The following is an 18,677-nucleotide window of genomic DNA, read 5'->3' as shown; positions in this document are numbered from 1 at the left end:
TTAGAAGTGTTTTGTTCAAACTGTCAGTCATTTGTGTTACAATGACATGTTTGCACAGTATTGGTACTGATTTTTATAATGTTGTACATTGTTCAAGTCATACAAGCTGTTACAAATGTTCATACTTGAATTCTTATGGTTTACAGGAAATTTTTATGTACTCAATGTTTAGACTGCATGTACAATTGTTTAAATATGTTAAATTGAAATCTGGTAAATAAATCAACGAGAAACAGTTCATTAGTATTTCACGCATTGATTCAGATTTTCGAGTTATATAACAGTCCGCTTGGGCGAATTTATCGTCATTTATTATTGAGGTAAATCTGCTCAATTTACCGCGTTACGTACTTTAGGCCATATCGCACAGCCCTAGGTGGAATGTCTAGTGCTGCAACGATTAATCGATTAACTCGAGTAATTTGAAAAAAAGCTTCAAATCAAATTTTGCTGCTTTGAGGATTTGTTTAATTAGACTGGCTTGAAAGTGGATTTGGGTGGATACACAGCCATCTAGTGGCAAAAATATGCCATAACTCATCTAATATGGCTGAATCCAGGCGCCCCCTGTTCAGACCAACTTAAGATAAGTTTTTGTTTGAGCTAATGCAGTCATGTAAAAAAACATTAGAACATCCCATTAAATGCTCAGTTCTTTATTAAGAAATATTCACATATCAATGTCTGATCTTGATTTTCTTTATCTCTGGGAAAGAAAGTGATTTAATTACAGGTAAACAACAAAAAATAACATTTTTTTACTCATGAAACCAAATATATCAACAAAAATGCATATTCTAACTGAGGCTGAAGAATAGCTAGTGTTACCTCCTTTTACCCCCTTAAGTTCAGTGAGACACTTTTTGCAGACATCTACCAATCTTTGAAATCGGTCTGAAGAAATTTTGCCCCACTCCTCAACGCAGAATACTTTCAGCTGTGAGATGTCTGAGGGGTTTCTTGCATGTACAGCCCGTTTCAAGTCTCCCCACAGCATCTCAATGGGATTAAGATCTGGGCTTTAACTCAGCCATTCCAGGACTCTCCATTTCTTCCTTTTCAGCCAGTCCTTGGTGGATTTACTGGTATGTTTTCGGTCATTGTCATGTTGCAGGGTCTAGTTATGCTTCAGCTTTATTTTTTTTCACAGATGATCTCACATGTTCCTCAAGTTACCTCTGATACACGATAAAATTCATGGTGGATTCTATGATGGTGAGCTAGCTAGGTCCCGCTGCAGCAAAGCCCCACTCCTCAACGCAGAATACTTTCATCTGTGAGATGTTTGAAGGGTTCCTTGCATGTACAGCCCGTTTGAAGTCTCCCCACAGCATCTCAATGGGATTAAGATCTGGGCTTTAATTCGGCCATTTCAGGACTCTGCATTTCTTCCTTTTCAGCCAGTCTTTGGTGGATTTACTGGTATGTGTTTGGTCATTGTAATGTTGCAGGGTCTAGTTATGCTTCAGCGTTTTTGCTTTTTTTTTTTTCCACAGATGATCTCACATGTTCCTTAAGCACCCTCTGATACACGATAGAATTCATGGTGGATTCTATGATGGAGAGCTGGCCAGGTCCTGCTGAAGCAAAGCATCCCCAAACCATGACACTTTCACGTCTTTGCTTCAGAGTTGGTATGAGGTTCTTTTCCTGGAATGCTGTATTGGGTTTACGCCAAAAATGTCCTCTGTTGTGGTGTCCAAATAATTCAATTTTAGATTCATCTGTCTAAAGAATATTATTCCAGCACCTCCGCGACCCTCGTGAGGAAAAGCGGCATGGAAAATGAATGAATGAATGAAGTCCTGGTCTTTTACTACGTTCACTCTGGCAACGTTCAGACTGGCCTTCATGTTCTTCTTGGAGATAAAAGGTTTCCTCTTAGCACACCTCCAATTAGGGTTAAACTTGTGAAGTCTCTTTCTGACTGTAGAGGAATGCACTTTCACATCAACAGTAGCAAGAGCCTGCTGTAGGTCCCGTGATGACATTTTAGGGTTTTTGGAGACTTCTTTTAGCATCTTGTGGTCTGTTTTAGAGGTGAAATTTCCTGGACAGCCAGACCTGGGCATGTTGGCAGTTGTATTGAATGTCCTCCACTTGTAGACGATTTTCTGGACAGTGGAATGGCTAACTATCTACAATCTTCTTTCTGAAGGCTTCAGACAGCTCCTTTGAGCTCACCATGGTGTTTTCTCTCACTTCAACAGTCAGTCACTGTTGAAAGTATTCTGTGTTGAGGAGTGGTGCAAACTTTCTTCAGACCAATGTCAAAGACTGGTAGATGGCTACAAAAAGTGTCTCACTGAAGTTATTTCAGCCAAAGGGGGTAAGACTAGCTATTAGGTGGTAGGGTGTCCTAACATTTTCCTCAGAATATGCTTTTTTTTTTTCCTTGATAAATTTGGTTTAATGAGTAAAACAATGATAATTTTTGTTGTTCACCTGCAATTAAATCACTTTCTTTCCAAGAGATGAAGAAAAACAAGCTCAGACATTCATATGTGAACAATTCTTAATAAAGAACTGAATATTTAATGGGATGTCCTAAATTTTTCACGTGACTCTCTGTTTATGCATTCGTTATTTAGTTTAGAAGTATATTTAGCAGTTTTTTTGTGGGAATATGTGTTTGAACTATTTGTTAAGAGTTTTGCAAGCGAATGTTAGCATTTTAGAGCATTTAAGCTAGTAGACATTTGCTATGCAATTTAGCCAATTGTACTTTTGTTGTACGTATGCTGCAATCGAGGAAGGTGGGAAGTCAGAGTTTTCCAACCTCCGACCAGAAAAATATCATTGGAAAGCCTCTCGAACTGGGAGGTCCTAGTCGTGTAGTCGTGTGGAAAAAAGTACCCCGACTTAACGGTTCGCTTCAATCTGATGTCACTCGAAAAAATGGCACTGCCTGTCAAAAAGCAGACCATCAATGGTAAAACATAAATTACACGATTGTAAAAATATATTTGTATCTGTGTTTCACTGACTTTGCATGACGATATGCTGCTGGTTATTCGATGACTTGTTCAAAATATATTCCTTTATTTCTAGAAATATAGCAAATTATATAAATATATTTACCTGTATCTATTTAGTTATTTAACAGAACTTCACATAACACAATATGATTTTTACTGACTTTGCGTGAGGATATGCTGCTCTCTTAGCATGAAGTTATTCAATAATTTGAACAAAATGATAAATAAGATATTCCTTTATTTATAGAAATACAGCAAATTAGGCAGGTTTGCTGGAGGTGAAAATGTCTTTTGATAGCCAAAATAAAAAAACAACTTGTCTCAACTGGTACCATCCGAGTGGTATACGTCCGATGTCCCACCTTCCTCAAATGCAGCATCACATCCTCATTTATTATTATTATTTGTTCTATCATTTGAGACCAAGCTCAGATATTTTAATTTACTTTTAAATGCATTTATTGCTCTTGTGAAATAAAAGTGCAATTCTGTATAGTTTGAAGAAACACTCAGGAATTTTATTTTGTATTCACATTTAATGCTCTTTTAAAAGTGGAATCTTAGCAAACCAAAACTAAATTATAATTATTTTATGGAATTGCCATAAATTCAAGCTCCCAAAAAGTTGCTAAAGCCTGGAATTTGGAGCTGGATGAGAACCAGAGATATATTCTGTCCTTGATTCCACCGCACAGCTGCAGCAAACTTAAATTGAAGGCAGAGAGAGCTGCATTCTCCCACACACCACGTTTTGTTCTGCCAAAAACCAGCACGCTAAGTAGGCTGCACTACTTTTACTATAGGATAAACAGTAGAGAACAACTACGAGCCGAAGAAATGGCCAGTTTTCAGCCACGCGGGTATGAAATCACATAAGAGGAGCATGTTGACTAGCGATATCCAGAATTCAGGAATATGCTACCTTAACAAAATCAGACTGATCAGCTACTATGACCTAATAATAATAATAAAAAGATTTAATAAAACAAAATATGGAGGACAAATAAGATGCTATTTGTCTTACTTCTAGACAACTAAATGTTTTACATAGGGTGACTAAACGTCCTCTTTTGCCTGTCCACTTTTCACATCCTGTCCGGGGCGTCCGGCGTTTTTTTTTTTTAATCTATGAAAATGTTTTCATTAATTTTTACGTGACCATTTAGCGGTGTTGAAGTTTTATTACGATTAATATGTTTATAATCAAATTTTCAAGAGTAATTAAGACGAAAATACTTTTATCATGGCGTCATTCACAAACAAATCTTCGTCACCACAAGAGCTCACGTGCTTTCGGTATGTACACTTGCTAAACCATAGACTTTATAATAAATTAACGGAACATGGGGAGCAGGGCCGATTAATAGGGGGCTTATCTCCGTCAAAGCTGACCGAGTGGAAACGCAGACAAAGAGCTTTTTATGTTGAAAATTCTTGTAAATAAATGCTTAAATCCTCGTCCCAATTCTTGGTTAAAAGCAAAAAAAAAAAAAAAAATATTTGAAAAAAATAATTGTTAAATGAGAATTTGTAGATTATTTTGAGCATACCTTGTCTGTATATTTAGCATATGTAGCTAATTCTAAATTGTATGCTTTTTGAGTTTGCCGGCGATCTAAATTGCGCAATGGTCAGAGCGAGGACAGCATATCGGGAGTATAGGTTGCACCCGCATTTTTGGGCGAAAATTTGGGTAAAAAAAAAAAAAAAAGCGACCTATAAACGAATATACTGTATATTGTAGCAGTGCTGTTTTTGGCAGCCCTTTTCAATTTCGTCTTAGTCTTTAATAATTATTAGTAGAGATGTCCCGATCATCCCAATCGATCGGGTCCGATCACGTCATTTTCAAAGTATCGGAATCAGCAAAAAAATATTGGCCATGATTTTTTAAAATATATATATATTTTTTAAATCGTTTTCTAATTGTATTTAACGTTACAGACATAATATGTTACACTCATCCAGAGTCTTTAGTTTAGGCTTAAGGTAGGGTTATCAAATTTATCCCGGTAACAGCGGTAATTAATTTTTACAAAAATGTATCACGTTAAAATATTTAACGCAATTAATGCATGTGCTGCACGACCCACTCACGCATTGTCGCGCTCAATCTGTAATGGCGCCGTTTTACCTTTATAGAGAGCTAAAAGGCAGCGTAAAATGAGTCAAGTGAAATTTGGCAGCCTTTGGAGCCTTGTTTTAAATGGCTAACGCCTTACAATCCCTCTCCCTACGATTAGAAATATCATGGGAAGGAATGTGGGGAAGGAAGGTGGTAACTGATCTTTTTCTTAACACCCTATCTTAGTTCCCAACGCAGAGAAGATATATCAATTGGAAGCACTACGCACAGTCAGGGTTGCACTTCCCATCATGCATTTGGGCATGCCTACAGTATAATTTACTGAAAGCTCAACAAATACACTAGATGGCAATATTTAGTCACAATATACAAGGTCACATTTATCCTTTAAGAATTACAAGTCTTTCTATCCTTGGCTCCCCCTCACAGAAAGAATGTTAATAATGTAAATGCCATCTTGAGGATTTATTGTCATAATAAACAAATACAGTACTTATGTACTGTATGTTGAATGTATACTGTATATTCGTCTTAGTTTTATTCATTTTTTTCTTAATGCATTGCCAAAATGTATATGATCGGGAAAAATTATCGGGAATGATTGGAACTGAATTGGGAGCAAAAAAAAAAGCAATCGGATCGGGAAATATCGGGATCGGCAGATACTAGGGTTGTTCCGATCATGTTTTTTTGCTCCCGATCCGATCCTGATCGTTTTAGTTTGAGTATCTGCCGATCCCGATATTTCCCGATCCGACTGCTTTTTTTTTTTGCTCCCGATTCAATTCCAATCATTCCCGATAATTTTTGCCGATCATATACATTTTGGCAACGCATTAAGAAAAATATGAATAAAACTCGGACGAATATATACATTTAACATAAAGTACATAAGTACTGTATTTGTTTATTATGACAATACATCCTCAAGATGGCATTTACATTATTAACATTCTTTCTATGAGAGGGATCCATGGATAGAAAGACTTGTGACTTTGTATATTGTGACTAAATATTGCCATCTAGTGTATTTGTTGAGCTTTCAGTAAATGATATTGCAGCCATGCCCAAATGCATGATGGGAAGTGGAATCATGACTGTGCATGGTGCTACCAATTGATAGATCTTCTCTGCGTTGGTAAATAATATAAGGTGTTAAGAAAAAGATCATTTGCTACCTTGCTTCCCCACATTGCTTCTCATGATATTTGTATTCGTAGGGAGAGGGATTGTAAGGCTTTAGCTAATTTAAAAAGGCTCCAAAGGCTGCCAAAATTCACTCTACTCATTTTACACTGCCTTTTATCTCTCTATATAGGTAAAACAGCGCCATTACAGATTGAACGCGACAATGCGTGGGTGGGTCGTGCAGCGCATGCATTAATTGCGTTAAAGATTTTAACGTGATACATTTAAAAAAAAAATTAATTACTGCCGTTATCAGGATAAATTTGATAACCCTACCTTAAGCCTAAACTAAAGACTCTGGATGAGTGTAACGTTAAATACAACTAGAAAACGATTTAATTAAAAAATATTTATACTGTATATTAAAAAAAGGCATGGCTGATATTTTTTTGCCGATTCCGATACTTTGAAAATGACGTGATCGGATCCGATCGATCGGCATCTCTAGCAGATACTCAAACTAAAACGATCGGGATCGGATCGGGAGGAAAAAAACATGATCGGATCAACCCTAGTTAACACATACTGTAGATGAAATAGAACACTGTCTTTGTAGTAGCCTAGTAGTAGTACGTAAACTATCCAGCATTCGTGTGTACTGTGCCTTGTATGGAGAAAACGCACAGGCATGACAAATTTGGACCGAAACGGCTCTTTTTGAATGGGAAAAACTATAAAGATTCTAAACACCCCCTGCTGTAAGTGACTTCCAGCGCCCCTGCCCTTCTGTAATTTTATTATTGATTTTGGTGTTTGAAATGCTGAGTAGTAAATACTATAATCATATTGTGACTTTCAATTCCTAAAATTACAAACTAAAGAAACAAACAAACAAACAAAAAAACACATTCCCAACCACGCTGTACAGTCCGATTTAGAAAGAAGACTAAATGAAGTTTGTCAGTGATAGCTGTGTTTTGACTGTATTTAAAAAGATGTACGTAAATCACTTTGTGAGTCCTCTCTGTGATATATGACATTGTAAAGGGAAAGGAAGGAGATACGGTCAGCCACGAGCAATGTGGTTACCATTACCCATAAATAATAGCTTTAAGCCTTTCTCTGGAGTGCTTTGTGTTCTTCCAAATGCATTTCTGTTCTTGCAAGGAAGTCATCATTTTTTAACCAGAAAATCAACACATTGCAACAGGTCTGGTTTGAGCAATCGTGCCATTCCAATGTCACAGAAATACCTAAATAAATTGAAATAAAGTGAACTGTAGTGCTTGGTGGAAAACTGAGAAAACAGCTTAACAGGCACATGCGCACTACTTAAAGTGATCCTCTAACTTAAATACATGTAGGCTCTAATAAACCACAATTGTTCTCTTGTACTAAAATATGTTGTTAGAAACACATAAAATGTTAAATCAATGGCAATATTTTATAATATTTAGTCCATATTTTGACCGTTAGTTGGTGCCATGGTTTGCGGGCTCGCAGTGATGACGTCATTGGTATCTTTCGTGTTCAACAATTGCTTATTGCTGCCTAAACTCGCAAAGTAAAATGCCACGATGTGCTGCTTTTGGATGCAATTTCCATTCAAATGGAAACAAGGGGAGTGACGAGAATGGTCAAGGTGGAATTATTATTTTTAGTGAATAAATGTGCATAAGTGGAAGCTTCTCTCCCTTTTCGGTCCCTGTATGCACGTATCCTACCCACCACGCGTTACAACTAGCGCCCGAACATTTTTCCTGGATCCTCAGTCAAGTAAGGGATCCGTCTATTTTCTGGATCCGACGGTCCCACCGCGTCTGCAATATTGGTTTCGGATATGTCCATTTTGTTTTTATTCGTCGGTCCCACAGCGGCTTTTCGGATCAGTCTATTTCTTGGAATCGACGGCCTAATCGCAGCTGCGACATTGTCGTGGTATCGGTCTAATTCCTGGATCTTCGAGTGAGTAAAAAACGCGGATTTGGATTACTATTGCTATCTTTTTTGTTGACTATTCTTCGTGGGAGTTTTCCCCAAATCGTACTAAACAATTAAAGCACTATGGCATGCTACAGTGACGACAGTGACTCTGACGTGGACCTTACAACAATGTTGGGAGTTCGTCAGGGAACGCGTGTTTGCGTACTGCTGAGCTCCCGAGTGAAGAGTGGTCAAGGTGGAAATATTATTTTTTTGTGAATAAATGTGCATAAGTGGAAGCTTCTCCCCTTTTTTGGTACTTTTATACACGTATCCTAGCTACCACGCGTCGCAATGTACAAGACATGGATTACACAAGGTGTTCTCTTTGGCCTGTACTGTAAGCGCACGACAGCTCTGGATGCTAACAATCTACATAATTATATTGGGATAATATGCTTACCTTGAATATCTGCTAATAAAACCGGACAACATACACTCTCGCTCCCAACCGGACTTCCCAACAGGACTCTCTCGCATCACCAGTTTTGCCCAACTTTTGTCTTATCAGGTATTTGCTGCACGCATTTTTCCCTGAAGCTCGTCTTGTGAACGACCGACAGTGCTGTCCTGCTCTTCACTTTTCAGATCTGGTTCAAATAGGAAGGGTAGAACTGACGGCATGTTGGGAAAGCTAACGAGCGACACGCTGGAATTCCGGCAACGGGACCAGTGACGTCACGCACTGCGACGTAACAAGAATGGCGACCTATCACTTAAAATAATTTTACAAACTTTATTAAAACAAAAACATTAAGAGGGGTTTTAATATCAAATTATTATAACTCATACTAACATTTATCTTTTAAGAATTACTTGTCTTAAAAACAGAGGATCCCTTTAACACGAGAAAGAATGATTAGTACCTGTACTAAATGCGTGTTTTAATTAGTGCATTCAGCTGACTTTTCACAAAAGCAGACACGTCGCCAACAACTATTGAGTTATCTTAAAATGCACTTATAAACAGGACAAGACAGGACATGCAGAACACACAATAAACAGCACAATGGCCTGCTTATCTATGGGTCTGGACATAAGGACACACAACTATTGGGCGCAGTTTCAGGAGACTAAGGTCTAGTCTACACATGCACATGTGACTCGAGAGGGAGTCTGACAGAAGAGGAAGTTGACATACGGTAGAAACGTGCCATAACGTAGGTTTGACACCGATCACCAGTAAAGTCATTTGGACACCTGAAAGCCACAAAAAGAAGGGAGGAAGAGGAGGGTGGTGGATAGCGGGAGATTGCGCAAGAATCAGGGTGTGGAGGGGGGAGAGAGGGAGGAAAGGGTGGGAGAGAATGAATTAGAACAACAGCTCGACTAATGGACAGCAGAGCCCGAGCGTTCCCATGGGTGACACCACTGTGCAAGGCCAGGCGCCCGTCGACCTGAGAAGTGGGAAAGAGACAGAAGAAGAGGACCGCAGTTTTGGCGGGTGGGTGCACAGGGTAGAGCGTGGGTGTTTCGGCGAGAGTCCGCAGAGGTAATCCTGTGACAACTGTGTCTTTGTTCTCAGCTGCTCATATCAAGTGAACATACTTTTGAAAGGATTGGGCATGTGCAACCGCAGAGGTTCAGCGTTTGAGCATCGCTTGCCATAGTATCCGATGGGACATCTGGGAAGGAGCACACAAGTGTTACGGAAAGGAAAAAAAAAAAAACATTGAGGTGAACTTGGACAGATTCAAGTTGAAATATGAATTAATATTGTACAAAAATTACAACCTCAAAACAAGGGAACACTGAATGTACTTTCAATTTCTCATAAAACATGACACAAATTACTCTTAAATTCTAATAGGAGCTGTCCGATATTATTGGGTAGTCGATAACTTCAGCCAATAAAAGCATTTTAAAATATCGGATAATATCGACATCGGTTTTTTATGATCAGTTTTGGGCCAATATGTACCGTATTGGCCCGAATATAAGACGGTGTTTTTTGCATTGAAATAAGACTGAAAAAGTGGGGGTCGTCTTATATTCGCGGTCTAGACATTATACCCATTTACGACGCTAGATGGCGCCAGATATCATTGAAGCCATGTTCTGTCACGATAGACCTCAGCTACTCTCAAGCTTAACCAGTTTGCATTATTTTATTGCAATGTTTTTTCTTATTCAGATTTGTTTCAAGACTACAGTTACAGTTAGACTTCACTTTGAGGGTTAATGCAGTTATTGCAATTTTGTTGTTTTATCACAATAGATTGGTTTATTTACATTTCAAAAACCAGAAGCCATTCATTTACAAATGTGATTGCACTTTAGTTTACATATTTACATGTTCAGATATTAAGATTTGAATGAGGCAAAATCACATGCTTTTTCTCTCAAATATATTGTTATAAACATTTGTTTCGGATGTACTGTAATTATTTTCTGTATAAAAATTAATTTGGTGTCCAAAAAGTATTTTTTTGTGATTGCATTTAACGTTCAGATATTAAGTTTTGAATGAGGCAAAATAACATGCTTTTTCTCTCAAATATATTGTTAAAATGTAATTATCTTCTGTATAAAAATTAATTTGGTGTTCAAAAAGTCTTTTTTCAAACTTGAGTCTTGAAAAAGAGTGGTGTCGTCTTATAATCAGGACCGTCTTACATTCGGGCTTTTACGGTATTAGTATGTTGCCTTCAAGGTCAATGTACAAAGTCTGCCTTTGTACAAGGGTTGGTCACCAGTGTTACGGCATAAGAGTATAACGGCGTCATTATTTCCAGTAGTTAGTAATCTAATTAATTACTTTTCTTATCGTTGCAACACCGTTACAAATACTGAGGATGTGAAGGGGCGTGTTACTACAATTTGGTAGCATGACGCACGAGCAGAGAGGGAGGGGGAAGGAGGGAAGTGGGCGGTGACACCGTTGCAAACATGATGATGATTGGCTAGGTGGGCGGTTCATGGCCTAGTTTACTGCACGCACTGGCAAATAGAAGACAGTGATAATGGCGACGGGCCAGGGAATTTCAAAGGTAGCGTTCTCAAAATTGAATTATTTTCAATATTTAATACACGAAATCGCCGGTTTACGAACGAGTTGCGTTCCTGTGCTGGCGATGTAACCTGGATTTCAGCGTAAGTTGGAATAAACTCTTTAAATACCACCAAACAACTTTGAAATTAATTAAAAAAAAGACATGCACCGTAATTTCTGGACTGTAAAGCACACCTGATTGTAAGCCACACCAGCCAAATTTCACAGAATTATATAAATAAATCCACATATATGCCATACCTGCCTATAAGCTGCAGGTGTCCATATCTTAACATTGGGTATTTACAGTGGGGCAAACAAGTATTGAGTCAACCACTAATTGTGCAAGTTCTCCCACTTGAAAATATTAGCGAGGCCTGTAATTGTCAACATGGTTAAACCTCAACCAAGAGAGAGAGAATGTGAAAAAAAAAACAGAAAATCATATTGTTTGATTTGTAAAGAATTTATTTGCAAATCATGATGGAAAATAAATATTTGGTCAACACCAAAAGTTCATCTCAATACTTTGTTATGTACCCTTTGTTGGCAATAATGGAGGCCAAACGTTTTCTCTAACTCTTCACAAGCTTTTCACACACTGTTGCTGGTATTTTGGCCCATTCCTCCATGCAGATCTCCTCTAGAGCAGTGATGTTTTGGGCTGTCGTTGGGCAACACGGACTTTCAACTCCCTCAGCAGATTTTCTATTGTGTTGAGACCTGGAGACTGGCTAGGCCACTCCAGGACCTTGAAATGCTTCATACAAAGCCACTCCTTTTTTTGCCCTGACTGTGTGTTTGGGATCATTGTCATGCTGAAAGACCCAGCCACGTCTCATCTTCAATGCTCTTGCTGACGGAAGGAGATTTTCACTCAAAATCTCTCGATACATGGCCCCATTCATTCTTTCCACAGATCTACACAGATTTACACAGATCAGTCGTCCTGGTCCCTTTGGAGAAAAACAGCCCCAAAGCATGATGTTTCCACCCCCATGCTTCACAGTGGGTATGGTGCAATTCAGTATTCTTTCTCCTCCAAACAAGAGAACCTGTGTTTCTACCAAAAAGTTCTATTTTGGTTTCATCTGACCATAACACATTCTCCCAGTCCTCTTCTGGATATTCCAAATGCTCTCTAGTGAACCGCAGACGGGTCCCAGCTCTCTGTAGGTCATTCACTAGGTCCCCCCGTGTGGTTCTGGGATTTTTGCTCCCCGTTCTTGTTATCATTTTGATGCCACGGGGTGAGGAGGGAGTTGAAAGTCCGCGTTGCCCAACGACAGCCCCAAAACATCACTGCTCTAGAGGAGATCTGCATGGAGGAATGGGCCAAAATACCAGTAACAGTGTGTGAAAAGCTTGTGAAGAGTTAGAGAAAACGTTTGGCCTCCGTTATTGCCAACAAAGGGTACATAACAAAGTATTGAGATTAACTTTTTGTATAGACCAAATACTTATTTTCCACTATGATTTGCAAATAAATTCTTTAAAAATCAAACAATGTGATTTTCAGTTGTTTTTTTTTTCCACATTCTGTCTCTCATGGTTGAGGTTTACCCATGCTGACAATTACAGGCCTCTCTAATATTTTCAAGTGGGAGAACTTGCACAATTAGTGGTTGACTAAATACTTACTTGCCCCACTGTACATAGATGTTAGACAGAAATATTATATATATTATATTTGAAGACGGTTCACAAGAAAGCCCACCCGTCTCATCAGACCATAGGACATGGTTCCAGTAATCCATGTGCTTTTTTGACATGTCCTCAGTCCTGTAACGACTCAGATGACATTTTGGAGGGAAAATGACAAGCAGGACTCAATTTGGACATTTAGGGATGTACGTTTTTTCAAAGGGGTGTGCTCGCTTTTTTTGCCAAGGGTTTGGATATTATTGGCTATATTATGAGTTATTTTGAGGGGAAAGTAAATTAACTCTATTATATAAAGTGCACACAGACTACTTTTCATTGTGTCAAAGTATCATTTTGTCAGTGTTGTCCCATTAAAGATATACTTAAATATCTGCAGAAATACGAGGGGTGTACTCACTTTTGTGATACACTGTATATCGGTATCGGATTATTGGAGTTGGACAATATCGGGATATCGGTTAAAAAGTAATTATCGGACAACTCTAAATAGAAGTCATTTTTGAATTATTACATTCTTAAAATAGCAACACTAAGTCAAGTCAACTTTCCTCCAATTGTTTTGATCAATCACTGTAATTTCAATAAATTACACATGAAAAGGCACTGCTTGGAATCTCTGCTAAACAAAACTTTGTCACATTACACAATTACAAAAGTGAAGCTCACGTCCATGTGAAATTGTGAGGCCACAGAATGAAGCTCCCCCCCAAAACGACATTAAACAGACCCCTGCCAAAGTTTAAACATTTGTCATCTGTGAAGTCAATAAGTGAACAAATGTGGTATTAACATTTGGTTCCCTTGGATCCAGAAGGAAATCTGTATCTGGATGAAACTTGAACTCCTTTTAGCTACAGTACATAAGCACAACATATTAAGCCTGATGTGATGCAATTTGACAGAGATTCCAAGGCGGGATTTTCCATTTTTGCTGCCAAGATGCATATTAGATCCGTTTACCTTGACAACAAATAGCAAAATGTCACTCAAACTAGATAACATGGGACATTCATTTTTTTTTTCAAGTTTTGTTATACTTTCTCTAGGTAATCAGTTTGTGTGTAAAAAATATGCATGGAATAAAAAGTATATACTGTACATCCAAATCTGAAAAAAGCACAAAAATCAAGAATTAAAAGACCACAAATTTCAACGAAATTATGACACAAAAGGACCTCCGTGAAGTTGGCCGCCATCAGATGCAAATTTGCAGAAAAATTATGTCATTTGTTTGTGCTGCAAAAATTTGCGTTTGTGCTGCTATTGTTTTATAGATATTGAGATATTCATTTCGAGTGATGATGTCACTCGCAGCTGCCGGAGCGTACTAACCATAAGCGGATTTTAAGGGGGGGCAGACCCCCTGGTGGCCGAAAAGTGTCATTGCATGTAATTGACTTTCCTATATATATAAAAATTGTAAAGCAATAAAACAGCAACAAAAATGAATGAAATGAACAAAAAAATATATTCTTATGTTAGGTCAAAATTATTTTTCAAACATTTGCTTTGCATATAATTTTCATTAAAAAAAATTATAAATATTAGGGGAGGGCAATTTTATTTTTCAAATGATTTTTTTCTTTGATTGAAAATATTTAAAATAATAAATATAACTTTTTGAGGTATTGAATGATTGAGATACAAATGTCCTACCCTTAATATGGCCCAAACACAAGAAGAAAGAAAACTTTTTCAATGAAAAATTAAGTGTTCAAATGCAAATTTTTTGTATCTCAAATATTTTTTCGCTATGAAAAACTTTTTCTATGATTGAAATTTTTGTATTTAAATATATATATATTTTCAGCAACTTATTTTTTGATTGAATAATAAAGACAAATGTGGCTCAAACACAAATCAACATTACTTCAATCAAAAAAGTTGCTTCAATCGAAAAAAAAAAAACGCCTTCAATCCAAAAAAAAAAAAAAAAAAAAAAAAAAAAATCAAAGAAAAATATCTTTCACATGCATTTTTGGGGGAGTTTTTTGAGTTTCAAATTTATTTTTACATTCAAACACTTTTTTAGTTTTTAAATTTTTTTTTTATTGAAGCGATTTTTTTTTTTTTTGGTTGACAATATATATCTTGATTGAAACAACTTTTTGATTGAATAATGAAGACACAAATCTACCTCCATATGGCTCCGCTCAGGGGATACAATTTTTGACAGTGGTAACTACATTGGCATGACACCGGCGGGCGTACCATATTCAATGGATGACGAACTTGGCGAAAAGTATTGCCTCAGCAGCCTGATATAAAATTCCCCTCAAGAATGATGGGAAACAAAAAACGCTCATTGGCAACCTATTATCATAAATATTCTTGTAAGTTAATCTTATTGCTGACAATGTTTCGGGGTCATCAACATGTTGTGCCCCCCTTGCCCCAAAAGTCAAACTCCGCCTATGGTACTAACGCTCTCAATAACAGAGGGATGTCCGAACAACTAGCGCAAACATAGCACAAACAAATGGCACTGCCCAGGGTCCATTTTGCAGTAAATGGGGGTTTGAGATATTAATTTTGATTGATGACGTGACTCGCAGACCTCCATTAACTGCAAAATGGACGGGAAGAGGTGCCATTCGTTTGTGCTACGTTTGCGCTAGTTGTTCGGACACCCCTCTGTTATTGAGAGAGTTGTTTATTGGCTTAAGCTTTGGCAACTCTTTCACAACAAATAAAAGTATTGTGGCAAACGACGTGGGGAAGAATGACAGGAGAAGATCTTTTTCTTAACACGCTTAATTGAACACAATACGCAGATCATACTGTACACCATTTGCAGCCACCTCTGACAGTCATTGTTGCCCAACTTCCCATCATTCATTTGGACAGAACAAATAAGTCGCTACAGTATCATTTAGTGAAAGCACAACAAAAATAATATTCCTATCTCTCACAGGAGACGATCTTTTTCTTTACACGCTTAATCGAACACATCGCAGAACATACTGTATGTATACCATTTGCAGCCACCACTGACAGTCATGGTTGCCCAACTTCCCATCATGCATTTGGGCAGAACAGTTAAGTCGCTACAGTATCATTTAGTGAAAGCACAACAAAAATAATATTCCTATCTCTCACAGGAGACGATCTTTTTCTTGACACGCTTAATTGAACACAACGCGGAACATACTGTATACCATTTGCAGCCACCACTGACAGACATGGTTGCCCAACTTTCCATCACGCATTTGGGCGGAACAGTTAAGTCAAACAAAAATACAACAAAAATAAAAGTAATATTCCTATCTCTCAAGAAAATAATGTTCACAAAAAGAAAAGCGCTTAATGCAAATAGATCTGGAATTGCCAATCAAAATAGCTATGCAAAATACACATAAAACTTACTCAGACTTTGCCTTGGCTAGATCTGTAATTAATTTCAAACTCGCCATTGACACCCTGTGGTGTATTTCAATCACTATCTTACATAGTTAAAGACACTAGTTTATTTTTTGATTGAAAATTTTACAAATTTTTATAAAAACGAAAACATTAAGAGGGGTTTTATACTAAAATTGCTATATCTTGTACTCAAATTTATCTTTTAAGAACTATAAGTCTTTCTATCCGTGGATCCCTTTAACAGAAAGAATGTTAATAATGTTAATGCCATCTTGTGGATTTATTGTTATAATAAACAAATACAGTACTTATGTACAGTATATTGAATGTTTATGTCCGTCTTGTGTCTTATCTTTCCATTCCAACAATATTTTACAGAAAAATATCACATATTTTAGAGATGGTTTGAATTGCGATTAATTACGATTAAATAATTTTTAAGCTGTGATTAACTTGATTAAAAATTTAATAATAATAAATGTCTAATAATCTAATAATAATGTGTTAATAATTTCATACATAAGTCGCTCCAGAGTATAAGTCGTATCCCCAGCCAAACTATGAAAAAAAAAACTGCGACATATAGTCCGAAAAATACGGTAATTCTTTTTCAATAAATTTGCGCGTCTGATGGGGGGGCAACTTCACAGAGGTCACAAAAGGTTATCTAAATTACTCTTAAAAACATGTCTCTTATGGCCTAGAGGGCAAAAAAAAAAAAAAAAAAAGATTATTGCAGCGCTTTGAATCTAATCAATACATCAACTAGAACTCTGTGCAGCAAAATGTAATGTGGGCTAATGCCTATTACTCTCTGGACATCTGTTCAGGGCTTAAAGTTTGACTTGTGTGATAAATTAAATAGCTTCATAATTCAATCTCGAGAAAAATATTGAAGCATAGAACATTTCCAAAGGAAATTCAAAAGCGTTTAACTCTTTTTGCACGCATGTAAACCGGGAAATACTGTACAGTATAGTATATGAACTAAACACTTCATCCTCAGCACGTCTTTTTTGGCCTGAGCCATCTTTCCTCATTAAAGTCCCGTTAGGATGAGCAGTTGCTCTTTTAGGAGCACCAACATTCCACTTTGATTCACAGCGAGACCAGCAGTCCAACAAAAGGTCATTGGCTAGCGATTTACTGGTTTCACACAACGCCTCCCGGGAGAACCATAATGCTCAACATTTAATTATTCACCCTGACTGATGAGATGACGGGAAGTTGGCATAAAAATGACCAAATTGGAACTACAGTACATAATCCAGTGAAAATCGATGTTCAGCGCAGCTGCATACACTATCACTACACTTTTATTGTAACCGCTAACACATTGTGTTTTAACAAAAACACATTTAGATGCAATGGAGTGATTTATTATGTCTTTTAGCAAAAAGTGGTAGGCCAAATTATGAAAATAGAAACATGCAAATTAAGATAGGTGGTACATTTGGAGGATCAGATGAAATATTGTTTTGTTGTCAAAAGGATATGTCGTGGTGTTCGTATGCCACTCTACCAGTCTATATACCCTATTTTTCGGACTATAAGCCACTACTATTTTCCCTAATTTTGAAAGCTGCGGTTTATAGTCCAGTGGGGCTTATTTGATGATTTTTTTGGGTTAACAGGTAACACTTTGTTTGACAGCGGCATCATAAGACTGTCATAAGAACGTCATAATTATGACATGACACGACACTATCATGGGCATTACTGAATTATTATGACAGATGTCAAAATGTGTCTTGTTGCATATTATGTCACTAACTTCATTTATGTCCAGCTCAGATCTTTTACGTCCATTCAAAAGTGAGATAATTTGCTGGATGACACTAACCGACATCTATTATAAGCATTCAATAATGCCTATGACAGTGTAATGTAATTATGACAGTATTATGAAACCACTATCCAAGAAAATATTACCAAATACCATAACTAGCAATTAATAAAACAACTGGTACAGTAACTGAAGAAATAATTAGCACAGGACATGAATTTTGACTGTTTTTACTAGGGCTGTCAAATTTATCGCGTTAACGGTCGTTAATTAATTTTTTAAATGAATCACGTTAAAATATTTGACGCAATTTACGCAGATGCCCCGCTCAGACACATTTAAATAACGGTACAGTACGGCTCACTTGTTAATTGTGTTTTATGGAGTTTTGGCGCCCTCTGCTGGCGCTTGGGTGCAACTGATTTTATAGGCTTCAGCACCCATGAGCATTGTGTAAGTAATTATTGACATCAACAATGGCGGGCTACTAGTTTATTTTTTGATTGAAAATTTTACAAATTTTATTAAAACGCAAAACATTAAGAGGGGTTTTAATATAAAATTTCTATAACTTGTACTAACATTTTTCTTTTAAGAACTACAAGTCTTTCTATCCATGGATCGCTTTAACGGAATGTTAATAATGTTAATGCCATCTTGTTGATTTATTGTTATAATAAACAAATACAGTCCTTA

The 18,677-nt window shown here is 37.1% G+C and overlaps 1 protein-coding gene across 2 annotated transcripts in view; it reads right to left on the bottom strand.

Moving 5' to 3' along the window:
- The window catches only part of nrg2a (neuregulin 2a), a 256,050-nt gene that overhangs the window by 17,902 nt on the left and 219,471 nt on the right, over window positions 1-18,677 (bottom strand). For both annotated transcript variants that reach the window (XM_057820501.1, XM_057820502.1), the window contains exon 5: window positions 9,317-9,375. In XM_057820501.1, the coding sequence (XP_057676484.1) occupies window positions 9,317-9,375 (59 nt within the window). The remainder of the gene's footprint in view (window positions 1-9,316; window positions 9,376-18,677) is intronic.

The sequence above is a fragment of the Corythoichthys intestinalis genome, chromosome 18 (genome assembly GCF_030265065.1).
Source record: "Corythoichthys intestinalis isolate RoL2023-P3 chromosome 18, ASM3026506v1, whole genome shotgun sequence".
Classification (NCBI taxonomy): Eukaryota; Metazoa; Chordata; class Actinopteri; order Syngnathiformes; family Syngnathidae; genus Corythoichthys; species Corythoichthys intestinalis.
This window is presented reverse-complemented; position numbering and strand designations above follow the sequence as displayed.